Consider the following 15931-nt stretch of genomic DNA (forward strand, 5'->3'; position numbering starts at 1 on the left):
ACCTCTGGCTGGCCCCATAATTTATTTTATTAATTTATTAATTTAATTTATTAATTAAATTTATTAATTTAAGAATGGGATGGGAATCGGGATTTTGTAATATCCTTCCCCATGGAGTCGGGAGGGAATAGGGATTTTGCAGTATCCTTCCTCTGGAGTGGGGAGGGAATGGAGATTTTGCAGTATCCTTCCCCTGGAGTGGGGAGGGAATGGAGATTTTGCAATATCCTTCCCCCTGGAGTGAGGTGGGAATGGGGATTTTGGAGTATCCTTCCTCTGGAGTGGGGAGGGAATGGAGATTTTGCAGTATCCTTCCTCTGGAGTGGGAAGGGAATGGAGATTTTGCAGTATCCTTCTGCTGGAGTGGGGAGGGAATGGGGATTTTGCAGTATCCTTCCCCATGGAGTCGGGAGGGAATAGGGATTTTGCAGTATCCTTCTCCTGGAGTCAGGAGGGAATGGAGATTTTGCAGTATCCTTCCCCTGGAGTGGGGAGGGAATGGGGATTTTGCAGTATCCTTCCCCATGGAGTCGGGAGGGAATGGGGATTTTGCAGTATCCTTCTCCTGGAGTCAGGAGGGAATGGAGATTTTGCAGTATCCTTCCCCTGGAGTGGGGAGGGAATGGGGATTTTGCAGTATCCTTCCCCTGGAGTGGGGAGGGAATGGAGATTTTGCAATATCCTTCCCCCTGGAGTGGGGAGAGAATGGGGATTTTGCAGCATCCTTCCCCTGTCACGCCCACCAAGCGACGCCCACCAAGCCACACCCCGCCCACCAAGCCACGCCCACAGAACCCATAATAAAAAAAAATTGAATTTCACCACTGGTCTAAGTTTAAGTCTTTTCTCTTGATCCTTGATCCACGCGCCTTCTTTGCATTTGCTGGTCGCAAAAATGTGGCTAAATAGGATGGCATGGCGCCACGGTGGGGGCGGGGGGGGGGAAGGGTGGGCCCATCTGCGATCTCCGCTACCGGTTTGCCCGAACTGGTCCAAACCAGCTGAATAAGCTCTGGTCCCAGGGTCACGTGATCCCCTTTTGCGAACTTCTGACGAGCAAAGCCCAGGGGGATTCCCGCTTCAACTAACGACCCCGCGGCGAACTTAACCGCCGCGGTGATTTGCTTAACAACCGCGGGGAGGAAGGTCGTAAAATGGGGCGGGACCCACTTAGCAGCTGTCTCGCTTCGCCAAGGGAATTTTGGCCTCAGTTGTCGTACTCGTCTTGTATCTGGTCACCGGCCTATCGGCTTTATAGAATGGTTGTAGTTTTTATCATTATAAGAGAGGGATTAAATGTCTTCCTTACTCAAATCTATAATCCGCAGAGCCGGAATTTCTCCTTCTTGGGTTGTTGGGCCAGCTAAAAACACGCTGGATGCAACAGGATCGGAATCCGAGTCTGAATAAAGCTGGAAGGGACCTCGGAGGTCTTCTAGTCCAACCCCCTGCCCAAGCGGGAGATCCTATACCCGCCTATGGCACGCGTGCCGCAAGTGGCACGCAGAGCCATCTCTTCACCAATGAGACTGTCCCTAGTTTTCAGAGGTCGGCAACCTTAAACACTCAAAGACCCATTTGGACCCGTTTCCCAAAGAAAAGCAAACACCGGGAGCCACAAAACTCCTTCCTGTGCCTGCCTGACGATTTCCTGAGCGGCCGCAAAACTAGCATTTGCAGTTGAATTAAATGTTCCTGTTTTCTTCTGAAACTTTTCTTTTCTTGGATTTATCCACGGGTGGCCTACCGGGAGTCAAAAAGCTCAATAATTTGCATGCTGGCGGGTGTCGCACATTGGCGGCTGTGACGCACATATTGAGCGACAGGGAGCCGCAGCAGTGGAAATTTTGAGCAGTTCGGAGAACCGCAAATACAACCTCTGGCTGGCCCCATAATTTATTTTATTAATTTATTAATTTAATTTATTAATTAAATTTATTAATTTAAGAATGGGATGGGAATGGGATTTTGTAATATCCTTCCCATGGAGTCGGGAGGAATAGGGATTTTGCAGTATCCTTCCTCTGGAGTGGGGAGGGAATGGAGATTTTGCAGTATCCTTCCCCTGGAGTGGGGAGGGAATGGAGATTTTGCAATATCCTTCCCCCTGGAGTGAGGTGGGAATGGGGATTTTGGAGTATCCTTCCTCTGGAGTGGGGAGGGAATGGAGATTTTGCAGTATCCTTCCTCTGGAGTGGGAAGGGAATGGAGATTTTGCAGTATCCTTCTGCTGGAGTGGGGAGGGAATGGGGATTTTGCAGTATCCTTCCCCATGGAGTCGGGAGGGAATGGGGATTTTGCAGTATCCTTCTCCTGGAGTCAGGAGGGAATGGAGATTTTGCAGTATCCTTCCCCTGGAGTGGGGAGGGAATGGGGATTTTGCAGTATCCTTCCCCATGGAGTCGGGAGGGAATGGGGATTTTGCAGTATCCTTCTCCTGGAGTCAGGAGGGAATGGAGATTTTGCAGTATCCTTCCCCTGGAGTCAGGAGGGAATGGAGATTTTGCAGTATCCTTCCCCTGGAGTGGGGAGGGAATGGAGATTTTGCAGTATCCTTCCCCTGGAGTGGGGAGAGAATGAGGATTTTGCAGCATCCTTCCCCTGTCACACCCACCAAGCGACGCCCACCAAGCCACACCCCGCCCACCAAGCCACGCCCACAGAACCCATAATAAAAAAAAATTGAATTTCACCACTGGTCTAAGTTTAAGTCTATTCTCTTGATCCTTGATCCACGTGCCTTCTTTGCATTTGCTGGTCGCAAAACCGTGGCTAAATAGGATGGCATGGCGCCACAGCGGGGGCGGGGGGGGAAGGGTGGGCCCATCTGCGATCTCCGCTACCGGTTTGCCCGAACTGGTCCAAACCAGCTGAATAAGCTCTGGTCCCAGGGTCACGTGATCCCCTTTTGCGAACTTCTGACGAGCAAAGCCCAGGGGGATTCCCGCTTCACCTAACGACCCCGCGGCGAACTTAACCGCCGCGGTGATTTGCTTAACAACCGCGGGGAGGAAGGTCGTAAAATGGGGCGGGACCCACTTAGCAGCTGTCTCGCTTCGCCAAGGGAATTTTGGCCTCAGTTGTCGACTGCCTTGTATCTGGTCACCGGCCTATCGGCTTTATAGAATGGTTGTAGTTTTTATCATTATAAGAGAGGGATTAAATGTCTTCCTTACTCAAATCTATAATCCGCAGAGCCGGAATTTCTCCTTCTTGGGTTGTTGGGCCAGCTAAAAACACGCTGGATGCAACAGGATCTGAATCCAAGTCTGAATAAAGCTGGAAGGGACCTCGGAGGTCTTCTAGTCCAACCCCCTGCCCAAGCGGGAGATCCTATACCCGCCTATGGTACGCGTGCCGCAAGTGGTACGCAGAGCCATCTCTTCACCAATGAGACTGTCCCTAGTTTTCAGAGGTCGGCAACCTTAAACACTCAAAGACCCATTTGGACCCGTTTCCCAAAGAAAAGCAAACACCGGGAGCCACAAAACCCCTTCCTGTGCCTGCCTGAGGATTTCCTGAGCGGCCACAAAACTAGCATTTGCAGTTGAATTAAATGTTCCTGTTTTCTTCTGAAACTTTTCTTTTCTTGGATTTATCCACGGGAGTCGAAAAGCTCAATAATTTGCATGCTGGCGGGTGTCGCACATTGGCGGCTGTGACGCACATATTGAGCGACAGGGAGCCGCAGCAGTGGGAACGGAAGAGCCACATGCGGCTCCAGAGCCCCCGGGTTGCCGACTCCTGCCCTAGTTTCTCGGGCTGTAAAAGAAACCGGGGAAGAACGATCCTTCCAGATTTTCAAGACTCTGTCAACGTCACTTTACAATCAAGGAGGATTATCTTATCTGGTTGTGTTTTCCATCTCGTCTACCTCGTTTCTACTTATGAGAGAAACGAGATCGTCTGGCTTATATCTTTTGTCATTCCTCCTCCACTTTCAGCCCTGCCTGAAGCTGGGGCCAGTTTCAGACCTTCGTCTGAATAATCCAATTTTAATAAGATTTCACGAGGTATTTTTTTTCCCCATATTTCACAGCGCCCGGGATTGCCCTGGGAAACCTGGAGTCATTCCAGGATTAAAAACAGATGACAGGGTTTTGTTATCTCCATCTCTTCCCTCCCCCACTTCTGAAGGAGGATGCAAAAAACTAAAAAGAACACCGCTCACAATTTTTTTGTCCCAGTCGGATCTCTTTTTATGTTACTTTTTCCAGTCATAACTTAGGACAACGATTCTCCGCGTTGGCCCGTTTAACACGAGCGGACTTCAACTCCCAGAATTCCCCAGCCAGCAACGGTTTACTAAAAAAAATTCAGTAGGGCTAGGAAAAGAACAAATGTGACTACCTGGATCGCATGTTTTGATAGGGTAGCTTTCTTCATAGATGGTGGGAATGCAGTAGACGTAATATATCTTGACTTCAGCAAAGGGGGGGGGGGAAGCTGGCTGGGGAATTCTGGGAGTTGAAGTCCACAAGTCTTAAATCAGAGGTCTCCAACCATGGTCGCTTTAAGACATGTGGACTTCAACTCCCAGAGTTCCCCAGCCAGCCATGTGGGGTAACTTTCTTAATGGATGGTGGGTATGCAGTAGACATAATATATCTTGACTTCAGCAAAGTGAGAAAAAAACAACAGCTGGCTGGGGAATTCTGGGAGTTGACGTCCACCCATCTTAAAGGGGCCAAGTTAAAAAACACTTAGATGAAAATAAATATGCAGACATCAAGACAATGTGGAATATAATTTACTGTTATATACGTTTATAATTTACTGATAATGACGCTTCTTGTTATCTAGGATTACTAAACTTGTGTTTCTAGTCCTCATGATCTAAATTTCGCAACTACCGGGCGAGCATGACGCTTCTGGTTATTTATGATGACTAAACTCGTTTAAACTAGTGTTTCTAGTTTAGTCCTCATGATCTAAAAACTTTGCAGCTACCGGGCGATCATGACGTTATATATGATGACTAAGCTAGTGTTTCTAGTCCTCATGGTCTAAACTTTGCAACTACCAGGCAACTATCATTAAAGATGGGGGGGGGAAAGAAAAGAAAAGAAAAGAAAGAGAACCAGTCCGACTGAGTTTCCAGAAGTCAAAATGCATTTGTTTGTTTCTTCAGTGGATACAATCCTTTTTCCTCTCCTTATTTAAGGAGAAAATTTGGGGATTTTTCGCAATCTCTTCTGGCTCTCGCACCAACCCATCCATCCCTCCTTGCAGGTCCCACCTAAAAATAGCTGAATTTCCCTCACCCTCTAGTCTTCCTCCTATTATTATTATTATTATTATTATTATTATTATTATTATTATTATTATTATTATTGTTGTTGTTGTTGTTGTTGTTGTTGTTGTTGTTGTTGTTATTGTTATTATTGTTGTTGTTGTTGTTGTTGTTGTTGTTATTATTATTATTATTATTATTATTATTTGGCAGAAAAGCAGATTTTTCCAGATGGTCAAAACGTTATCCAATTCAAGGTAATAACTTATCATCTTCTTCTGCCTTTGGCGGGGTGTGTGGCTGGGCCATTAAATGGAGACACTGTTTTGGACCAGCGAAGGGTTGAGATAGTGGTAGGCGATGGGTAGCGCCTGGTTCCTTTCTTCAATTTTTTCGGAAATTTCCGCCAGGCTTTTCTGGAAATCGGAAATGAGGTTTTTGGGCATCTCCTCAGTGAAATGCTCTTCGGGGTAATGGCCCAGAGGTCTCTGGAAAGGAGAAAAATGTGGAGATCGTCAGCTACGGAGGGGTGCAACGAGGGGTGAAATGCTCCCAGTTTGGACCGGATCGCCCGATCCGGTAGCGATGGCGGCGGGTGGTTCGGAGAACTGGTAGCAAAAATCCCTGCCCCCCTTCCCATGCCCAGCTGAGCTGCGCGATCATCAGAGTTGGGTTTTTTTTTACTTTTAAAAGCATTTTTTTCTTTGGCTGAAGAGGTTGTAAAAAAAATGCCTTTAAAAGGCTCTAACGATCCCAGCTGAGTTGCCTGATTGTCCGATGCTTTTTTTTTTTTTAAAGGCAAAATTTTTTTTTAAAAGCCTTTGAAGATCAGGCGACTCAGCTGGGATCCTCAGAGCCTTTTAAAAGCATTTTTTTACAACCTCTTCAGCCGATAAACACTACCTGATAAATATGTTAATGTATTCATTGATACTAATTTTTTCTAATCTTAGCAAATGACCGGATGCAGATTGGCTTTTCCCAGAATTCCACAGCCAGGAGAATAGATGTTGCTAAGGATTCTGGGAAGAGAATCCATCCATCTGGAAAATGGGTGATGTTGGGAAACCTTCATGGATGATAGTCGCAGTGCTCAAAGCTCAGGGGGACTCATGGGACATCAATGGTACACTTTTGAGGACATAAGCAGGGGTGGGATTCAGCCGGTTCGAACTGGTTCGGGCGAACTGGATGCTAATTTTACATCTGGTTCACTGAACCGGTAGTTGCAAGGACTGGCTGGCCCTGTCCTGCCCCCCCCCCCCCCGCATCTCTCCCTTCCTAGGAGTCTCCACATGGCCCAATTTGGATGCTAGGTAAGTGCAACGCCCGCGTGGAGACTCTGGGAGCATGAAAAATGGGCCTCCCGGAAGTTCCAGAAGTTCAGAAATAGGTCCATTTCCGGCCTCTGGTGGGCCTCTGGAGCCCTGGGGAGGCCATTTCGCCCACCCGGAGGCTCAAGGAAAGCCTCCAGAGCTTGGGTAGGGAGAAAACACTTCTCCCACCATGGTGCACTAGGTCCAGTTGGCCACCTGGCCACCTGCCCAGCAACCAGGCAGAGGACCGGTTGCTAAAATTTTTGAATCCCACCCCTGGACATAAGTCCATCGTTCTATTGACTTTCTCTGTCTTTTTTATCAGCTTTTGACTCTTAGGTCCACTTACCAGGTCTCCTGGCTCATAGCTGACGATGGATAGCAGTGACAACAAGGCACAGGTGGAGTTGACTTCAGGGAAGGTCTCTAAGATGCTTTTCAAGGAGGCTGTGCCTTTGACCGTTGGTGGAGGCTGTCTCAACGTGGCCGGCGTGTTTGGCATCCAGGCGGCAAAGTCAAACTGTTGCAACACACAAGGAACACAAAATCAGAAGGTCTACAGAAGGTAAGGAAGCATCTCGGCTTTTGTGTCCAGCACATGGAGAAGATCTAAGGCAGGTATGGGGAAACTCGACATGAAGAAAAAGGTTGTCCCCCAAGGAGATCAGGGAGGAGCAGGAAGCCATCAAACTAAGGTTGAAAGGCAAGGTTGGACCATCAGTAGACCCAAGGAACCCGAAATTAGAAGTTCTACAGATGGTAGGGTGTCATTTGGGTTGTGTGTCCAGCAAATGGAGAAGATGTAAGATAAGAATGGGGGAACTCAACTTGAAAGACAAGGTTATCCACAAGTAGATCAATAACAGGAAGCTGAAAACCAAGGTTGGACCAAGAATAGATCCAAGGAACCCGAAATTAGAAGTTCTACAGAACACAGGGCAGTATCTTGGCTATGTGTCCAGCAAATGGAGAAGATCTAAGGTAGGAACGGGGGAATTCGACGTGAAAGACAAGGTTGTCCCCAAGGAGATCAGGGAGCAGCAGGAAGCCATCAAACTAAGGTTGAAAGGCAAGGTTGGACCATCAGTAGACCCAAGGAACCCGAAATTAGAAGTTCTACAGATGGTAGGGTGTCATCTTGGCTGTGTGTCCAGCAAATGGAGAATATGTAAGATAAGAATGGGGGAACTCAACTTGAAAGACAAGGTTATCCACAAGCAGATCAATAACAGGAAGCTGAAAACCAAGGTTGGACCAAGAATAGATCCAAGGAACCCGAAATTAGAAGTTCTACAGAACATAGGGCAATATCTTGGCTATGTGTCCAGCAAATGGAGAAGATCTAAGGCAGGAATGGGGGAATTCGACGTGAAAGACAAGGTTGTCCCCAAGGAGATCAGCAACAGGAAGCTCAAAACTCAGGTTGGACGAAGAATAGACACAAGGAACACAACGTTAGAAGTTCTACGGAAGGTACCACACCAATATCTGTACAGACGTTCTACAGAAATTATGACGGCAAATGGAGAAGATCTAGTAGCGGAATGGGGGAACTCGCAATGTGACAGACAAAGTTTTCCCCAAGGAGTTCATGCAGCAGGAAGCCATCAGACTAAGGCTAGAAGGCAAGGTTGGACCAAGATTAGACACCAGCAGATGTGAAGACATTAATCCAAGGCTAAGTCATTTCAGAATGCAAATCTACAATCACACCCAGCCCTCAACAGTTCTCAGAAAAACAGCTTGGAAATTAAATGTGTTTTGTCAGACAAGGGTTTGTTGTTGTTGTTGTTTTGGTTCTTTTCCAAACAACAACCCCCGAAGCCCAGTGTGAATCTACTGTGGAGTTGTATTTGTGATACTAAGACACCGTCTAGTGCAATATTTAGAACTTCCTGCCATCCCGCAATGTGCAGGAAGGGGACGTCGCAAAACAGAAACCTCTTTCTCTTTTTGATGTTGATGTTGACGGACACTCAGTAGCTGTAACTTTAAGATGCGTGGACGTCAACTCCTGGGAGTTGAAGTCCACACGTCGGAAAGGTCCCAGCGTTGGGGAAACAAGTCTTGCAGATCTTGCTTAGTCCCAGGGACGAAGGATGAACATTAGAAGAAGAAAACCCAGCCGCCCGCCGGAGGAATCTCCTACCTGTCCACTGTTGACCGCTGAATGCCGTGCAGAGCAGTTGAAGATGACCATGGTGAGGAATTTGATCAACTCAGCTTTGCTGTCGAAGGTGGATGGAACACCTGTCGGGGGACGGACAGGACGATGGGTATTGACCAATGATGGGTTTCACATTTTGTTACCGCCGGTTCGCCCTGCGTACACATGCTCGCTTCTGCGCATGCACCTGAACTTTCGTGCATGCACTTTGCTCACACTTGCGCCTTACATGTGTATACGCAAGGTAGTTGAAAACACAGCCCAAGAACCAACCGCACAGTGTAAAAAAGAGATGATTTCCCTCACTCCGAGGGGAGAGCGTGGAAATCTCGTAAAAGGTTGCACATGGGCGGAGGTGGGTTTCGCATAATTTTACCACCGGCTTGCTGCGCAACTATTCTGTCCCCCTCGCCTCAGTCCGAGTGATGACCTAATTAGCCGGCAACTATCAGCTCTGGCAGCAAACTAGCGAGCGTCTGCCAAGTGTCTCTGTTATCTCTCTTGATGCCGATGAGTCAACCAGGAACAAACAGTACTTCAGCTCTAGTTAAGCAGTTGATTTGTTTGCCACGAAGTGGCATAGCAGCCCTTGCTGCTTTTATATCCTGTGGGGTGTGGCTCCATGACTCAGCACTTCCTAGGCCTGCCCCACCCCTGCTTCTGTTGTTCCCGCCTCTCCTGCCTACGAAACCTAGGGTCCAGCCAGGCCTGATTGCCATCAGCCGGGTCTGGAGGCGTGGCCTGGGGGGGGAAAGAGTCAGGGGACGGAGGCCTCGTTACCTCCTCCACCTGGCCTGCCTCTGGCTCCTGGAGCTGAGCCAGGGAAGCCGGTGCTCCCGAGGTAAGTCCTGATGGCCCTTCCCCCTCACTTTCCGAGTCACTTTCTGCCAGGGGGCTCTGCTCGGGAGGTCCAGACACAATACCTTCCGTGCATGCGACCAGCCTTCTTCACATGTGCTTTGCTCGTGTGCGTGGCTTGCACGCTTAGAAAATGTGGCTAAATAGGACGGCATAGTGCCGGGCAGGTGGGTGGGCCCCCCACCCGCAGGTCACCACTACCAGGTTGTCCAAACCTGTCTGAACCATCTGAATAACACCACTACACATAGGGACAAAATCAGGGGTGAAATTCGACCGGATCAAACCGGCTCAGGCGAACCGGTAGGGACGATTTGAATCAGTTCGCCAAACCGGTAAAAATCACCCTTGGTTGGTCCCGCCTACCCCCACCCACTCGCCCGGTTGCCACTCACCTCTTCCGGCTGCTGCAGCCTGTCCCTCTAAGGTGGTCCCCGGGAAAGTGAGGGCCAGGGGAGACCATAAAGGGAGCAGCTGCTCTGCTGTGTATGAATGGAGGGAGAAAAATCCGGCTTCACTCTGCCACAGCATTCACTATGAGCCCTTCTCGTGCTCATACACACATTTTTTCCCTACCGGGTTCTGTGGGTGTGGCTTGTTGGGGGGGGGTCATGTGACTGAGTGGGCATGGCCATGAGTGTCATCTAGTTGGCCACGCCCACTCGGTCACAGGACACCCCCCCCACCAAGCCACGGCCACAGAACCGGTAGGGAAAAAAATGTGAATGTCACTACTGGACATAATGTCATCGAACGTCTGCATCGCTGAGAACTTCAGGCATGGTGGACCATATATCTACTTCTGGCCCATGTCCAGCCAAGGGATGTATTATTCAGCTTGGTTTGTCCATTGTAATTTCCATTTCTGAGCCTCTGGTGGCTCAGACTGCTAAGACAGTCTGTTATTAACACAGCTGCTTGCAATTACTGCAGGTTCAAGTCCCACCAGGCCCAAGGTTGACTCAGCCTTCCATCCTTTCTAAGGTAGGTAAAATGGGGACCCAGATTGTTGGGGGCAACAAGCTGACTTTGTATATAATATACAAATGGATGAAGACTATTGCTTGACATAGTGTAAGCCGCCCTGCGTCTTCGGAGAAGGGCGGGATATAAATGCAAAAAAAAAAAAACAACCCAGGAATTTGGGTCAAGGAAGGAAGAAAGGAGACATCGATCTCTGGTGGATGTACCACCAAGGTTAGTCAAGCCAAGGTCTTTTAGCAGAAAGCATTAGGAGCATCGACGTGGATGGTGCGCTTCCTTCCAGACGGTTATTTAGTATGTTCAACGGAGGACCGTTTTGAAACCCATTTCCAAGTAGAAATGGCAGGGGTTGGCTGCCGAGGGGTCGCAGGGGTTTGGGAGAAGCTAAGATTCTGTGCAGTGCGGAGAACCCCCAAATCCCACTCCTGGCTGGTCCCGCCCACCCCTCCCCTCCCCTCCCAGGAGTCCCCCACGCAGCCCATTTTGGATGCAGGTAGTGCAGGGCACGCACGGATACTTGGGGAGAGTGGAAAAACAGGCCTTCTGGCCTCCAGAGGGCCAACGGAGCCTGGGTAGGCCGTTTTCGCTCTCCCGGAGGCTTGAGAAAAGGCTCCGAAGCCCGAGGAGGGCAAAAACACCCCCTCCCCACCATGGTGCAGGAGGCTTACTAGGCCACGCCCACTGTGGCCCCTCCCACTCCTCTCCTCCCCTCCCAGGAGTCCCCACGCAGCTCGTTTTGGATGCAGGTAAGTGCAGGGTGTGCGTGGATGCTCGGGGAAGGCGAGAAACAGGCCTTCTGGCCTCTAGAGGGCCTCCAGGGCCTGGGGAGGCTGTTTCGCCCTCCCGGAGGCTCGAGGAAAGCCTCTGAAGCCCAGGGAGAGCAAAAACGCCCCCCCCCCGGTGGTGCAGGAGGCTGACTAGGCCACGCCCACCATAGCCATTCCCATCAGCAACCAGGCAGAGAATCCCTTGCTAACATTTTTGAAGCCCACCCCTGAGAAAGGGTGTGGAGGAAACCAACTTGGTTCCGTCTATGTGGATTCGATCTTCTAGCTGAGGAATTCAGAGAGGTCCTCAAGAGAGACCGGGATGGGGACGCCTTGGTGGCAAAAACCTTACCTGACGATTCCCTACTCAAGAAAGCTTCTGTGAAGATCTCATGAATCCAGGCTTGTAGCTCAGGGTCCTCCTTGACGGCGTCATCGGATTTGTAGTAGAATTCAACAGTGCCGGAGACGAATCTGAAAATCACCGAAGCAAAATGGAGTTATTTGTGGCCCTAAATCCCAGAAGTCCTCGGAGTTCTGACCGCAGCCCGAAGAACAGAAAATGGACAGATGTATCCTTGCCACTTTGGACTTTACAATGTAAAATGGAGTTCCTCCAAACTTCATTTCTGATGTTCTGTCCTCTGAGAACATTGCAAAGAGAGGGGAGAACTTCCAGAGGAAGGGAAGGTCCACGAGACCCAAGAATCGTGAAGGAGGCATCCGGCAGAGCTTTCCAAAAAATGAGAATTTGTGGAAAAACCTTCTGACCACACTAAATGTCTATGGAGATCCTCAATCATCCAGGCAGGGATGGGATTCACTTGGTTCGGTCCGGTTTGGATGAACCGGATATTAATTGTAATTTGGTTCGTTGAATCGATAGTTGCAAGTGTTAAGGGTAATCTGGGTTCACAACCAAGGTTGTGGACTGTTGAGCAGAGTACCCTATGCATGAAAACGACTGAGACTGGTTGTATACAATAACAGTCACATGTAGACAAACTGGGGTTTGATATTCCTTTACTTTTAGGGAAAAGGCAAAATCATAGTCCAAAAACAATTCCAGGTCACACACATATAAAGCCAGTCAGTCAGGGATGTTGCAAATATCACGTCTTCTTACCAACGTAGACTTGCACAACAAACAAGGTCTTCTTTCAGTTCGGCAAAACACAGTTCAATTCACAACAGTCAGTATCTTGAGGAATCAGTAACTAGCCATGATCAAGCAACAATCATAAAGCTCAAATATACAGTTGCAGCATGTCACCAGCTTACAATGCTGTAGCGTCCCTGTAGATTCCCCACAAGCCATAATTTAGTAGTCCTTTTATACATTGGCTGCAGAGCTCAACCAATCAGGATGCTTGCAATGATGCAGCACAGCCTTAAAGCAATATCATGCCTTTCTTACAAACATACATAGTTAGTTTATATATTGCCTGGCCAACTAGTTAGACAAATAACCATTTCCTGACAGCAAGGAGTGACTGACCCAGCCCCTCCCAGGAGTCTCCACACGGCCCGTTTTGGATGCCAGGTTAAGTGCAGGGCCCACGCAGAGGTTCTGGGAGGGTGAAAAATGGGGCCTACCAGTAGTACCAGAAATGCAGAAATGGGTCCGTTTCCAGCCTCCGGAGCCTGGGGGAGGCTGTTTTCGTTCTCCCGGAGGCTTGAGGAAAGCCTCCGGAGCCTTAGGAAGGCAAAAATGCTGCCCCCACCATGGTGCAGGAGGCCAAATAGGCCACGCCCACCATGGCCACGCCCAACCCTGTGTCCAGGTCATGGTTGCCCCACACGTGCTTTTTCAAGAGGCAACCGGGCTTTGTTTTTCCTTGAAGAGGTGTCACTTCTCATCCAAGAAGCTTCTTCAGTTCTGAAGAACTGATCGCCTTTGCTTCTGAAGGAGAACTGATGAAGCTTTCTTGGATGAGAAGCGAAAGGTCTTCAAGGAAAAATCCAAAGAGAGTCCAGTGGCCTCTTGGAAAAAAAGCACCTTTGGGACCTCTCAGCTCACAAACACACACACACACACACACACACACACACACACACACACACACACACAGAGTATCTGAAAGTCTTCTAAACAAGAAGAGAAAGGGAAGGAGAGACTACCACGAGGCCAAGAATTCTGAAGGAGGCATCTAAGACACCTTCCCAGGAAATGACACTTGGCCAAGAAAACTTCTGACCCAGAAAAAAAACCAACCAAAAAAACCACCAGTATCTGAAAGTCTTCTAAACCGGTTTATCTGTTTGGGATTATTATAATTATTATTTTTTTTAGCTTGCCAGGTGTTTTCTTAATCATGAGCTTTGCTAATTAAAGAGGGGGAGCGAAGTTGTGGCTCCAAGGAATCCATTGGGCTGAATTTGCAGGACCGTATCTGGAAAACGAAGACGTGACTTCCACAATGAACACCTCCCGCCCCAAATCCTCGGGGAAGAATAGTTGATTCCCTTGAACCGTCCTCGTTCGGTACAATTTGTTTCCGGACCAGCCTGCGAAATAGACACCTCTTAGAAATAGAACTATTTTGATTCAGAACGGGGCTGCTATGCTGAATTACCACAATTTAGATCAAAGTAGTTGTAGCCGCTGTTTCTGCGTCTGGTTGTCCTTGCAGGGCTGACGTTTAACAAACGTCTCCGCCCCCCCGAGGACTTAGCGTCAGTTAAAAGTCGGTCGGTCAGGGACCACCGTAAACATCTCACTTGGGGTAACTGAGTGGGGGTGTCTTTGTGGGGGGATCCACGTTTGCACACAAAAAAACCACACAACAACAACCACCAAAGTGGGGAAGAGAAGAGGTGTTTGGGGGTCGGCAGTGGTGAAGCTCCGTGGAGACTTCAGGTTTTTCGATCTCAATGGAAGGTTCTTGCACGCCAGGCTAGAACCCATCAAGGACTAAGGAGAACGGTCTCAACAGTGAGAAGAATTAACCAGGGGAACAGCTTGCCACCAGAAGTTGGGGGAGGGGCTTCATCACTGGAGGTTTTAAAGAAGAGATTGGATAACCATTCGTCTGAAAGGGTATGGGGTCTTCTGCTCGAGCAGCGGGTTGGACTAGAAGACCTCTGAGGCCCCTTCCAGCTGTATTTTGATTATTATTAAGAAAGAAAGAAAGAAAGAAAGAAAGAAAGAAGGAAGGAAGGAAGGAAGGAAGGAAGGAAGGAAGGAAGGAAGGAAGGAAGGAAGAGGGGGGATGAAGGAAGAGGAAAGGGAGGGAGGAAGGAAGGAAAAGAGAAAGAGAGAGAAAGAGAGGGAGAAAGGAAGGAAGGAAGAAAGAGAGAAAAAAGGAAGGAAGGTGGAAGGAAGAGGAAAGGAGGAAGGAGGGATGAAGGAAGGAAGGAAGAGAGAGAGAAAGAAAGAAGGAAGGAAGGAAAGAGGGAGGGAGGGAGAAAGGAAGGGAGGAAAAGAGAAAGAGGGAGAAAAAGAGAGAGAAAGGAAGGAAGGAAGAAAGAGAGAAAAAAGGAAGGAAGGAGGAAGGGAGGGAGGGAGGAAGGAAGGAAGGAAGGAAGGAAGGAAGGAAGGAAGGGAGAGAGAGAGAGAGAGAAAGAGAGAAAGAAAGAAAGAAAGAAGGAAGGAAGGAAGGAAGGAAGGAAGAGGGAGGGATGAAGGAAGAGGAAAAGAAAGAAAAAGAAAGAAAGAAGGAAAGGGAGGGAGGGAGGGAGGAAAAGAGAAAGAGGGAGAAAAAGAGAGAGAAAGGAAGGAAGGAAGAAAGAAAGAGAGAAAAAAGGAAGGAAGGAGGAAGGAAGAAAGAAAGAAAGAAAGAAAGAAAGAAAGAAAGAAAGAAAGAAAGAAAGAAAGACAGAAAGAAAGAAAGAAAGAAAGGAGAGAAGCAACCTGGAATTAAGGAGAAACTTCCTAATTGTGAGAAGAATTAACCAGTGGAACAGCTTGCCACCAGAAGTTTTGATTGCGCCATCACGGGAGGTTTTCAAGAAGAGATTGGACAACCATTTGTCTGAGAGGTTACCGGATCTCCTGCTCGAGCAGCGGGTTGGACTAGAAGACCTCCGAGGCCCCTTCCAAGTCTGTTATTCTGTTATCCCTTCCTCCTGAATTTTGGCCGCTTGCGTGTCTATTCCAAAAGGGAACGTGGCATGATTTAATGGGAATGAGAGTGGCCAACATGGCAAGGGATGAGTGGGTGGACAGTGAAATTATCCTTTCTCTTCCTTTCCTTCTTGGGTGCCACAGAGCCCTTGGCTAATTTGAATTATTCTCGTTGGGCTGGAATGCGCTCACCACCTTCGGAGCCTCAAAAGTACATTACGGCAACTTGATTGGGAAGTTACGGCCTTCCCACCCTCTGATTTAACTCACGGCTTCCCACTCACCCACCCAGCCCCGGCACTGTGGTTGGGAGGTGCGCAACACCTGGTTGTAAAGGGGATGAGATGGCAGTCCAGGATTTTGACAAGCCTTGGCGTGCGGGATTTGTTCAGGGGAACGAGGGCTTTGCAGCCAGGCAGCCTCCTGCGGTTACAAATGCTCAGATTTTTCCACCCACAGCTAAACAACGCACAGAGGATAAGCTAAAACATCTATCAGTCAGTCAGTCAGTCATTCTGCCTGCCTGCCAATCTATCGATC

The 15931-nt window shown here is 48.6% G+C and overlaps 1 protein-coding gene across 1 annotated transcript in view; it reads right to left on the bottom strand.

Annotated features, from left to right (window-relative positions):
• Positions 1-4710: 4710 nt before the first annotated feature.
• LOC131196698 (hydroperoxide isomerase ALOXE3-like) overlaps positions 4711-15931 on the bottom strand; it is a 36281-nt gene continuing 25060 nt past the window's right edge. Inside the window, exons 11-14 of the mRNA XM_058179833.1 lie at positions 11678-11799; positions 8699-8799; positions 6899-7069; positions 4711-5721 (exon numbers count right to left, since the gene is read on the bottom strand). Of these exons, the coding sequence (XP_058035816.1) occupies positions 5542-5721; positions 6899-7069; positions 8699-8799; positions 11678-11799 (574 nt within the window). The 3' untranslated portion in view covers positions 4711-5541. The remainder of the gene's footprint in view (positions 5722-6898; positions 7070-8698; positions 8800-11677; positions 11800-15931) is intronic.

Source organism: Ahaetulla prasina, chromosome 4, assembly GCF_028640845.1.
Source record: "Ahaetulla prasina isolate Xishuangbanna chromosome 4, ASM2864084v1, whole genome shotgun sequence".
NCBI classification, from domain to species: Eukaryota; Metazoa; Chordata; class Lepidosauria; order Squamata; family Colubridae; genus Ahaetulla; species Ahaetulla prasina.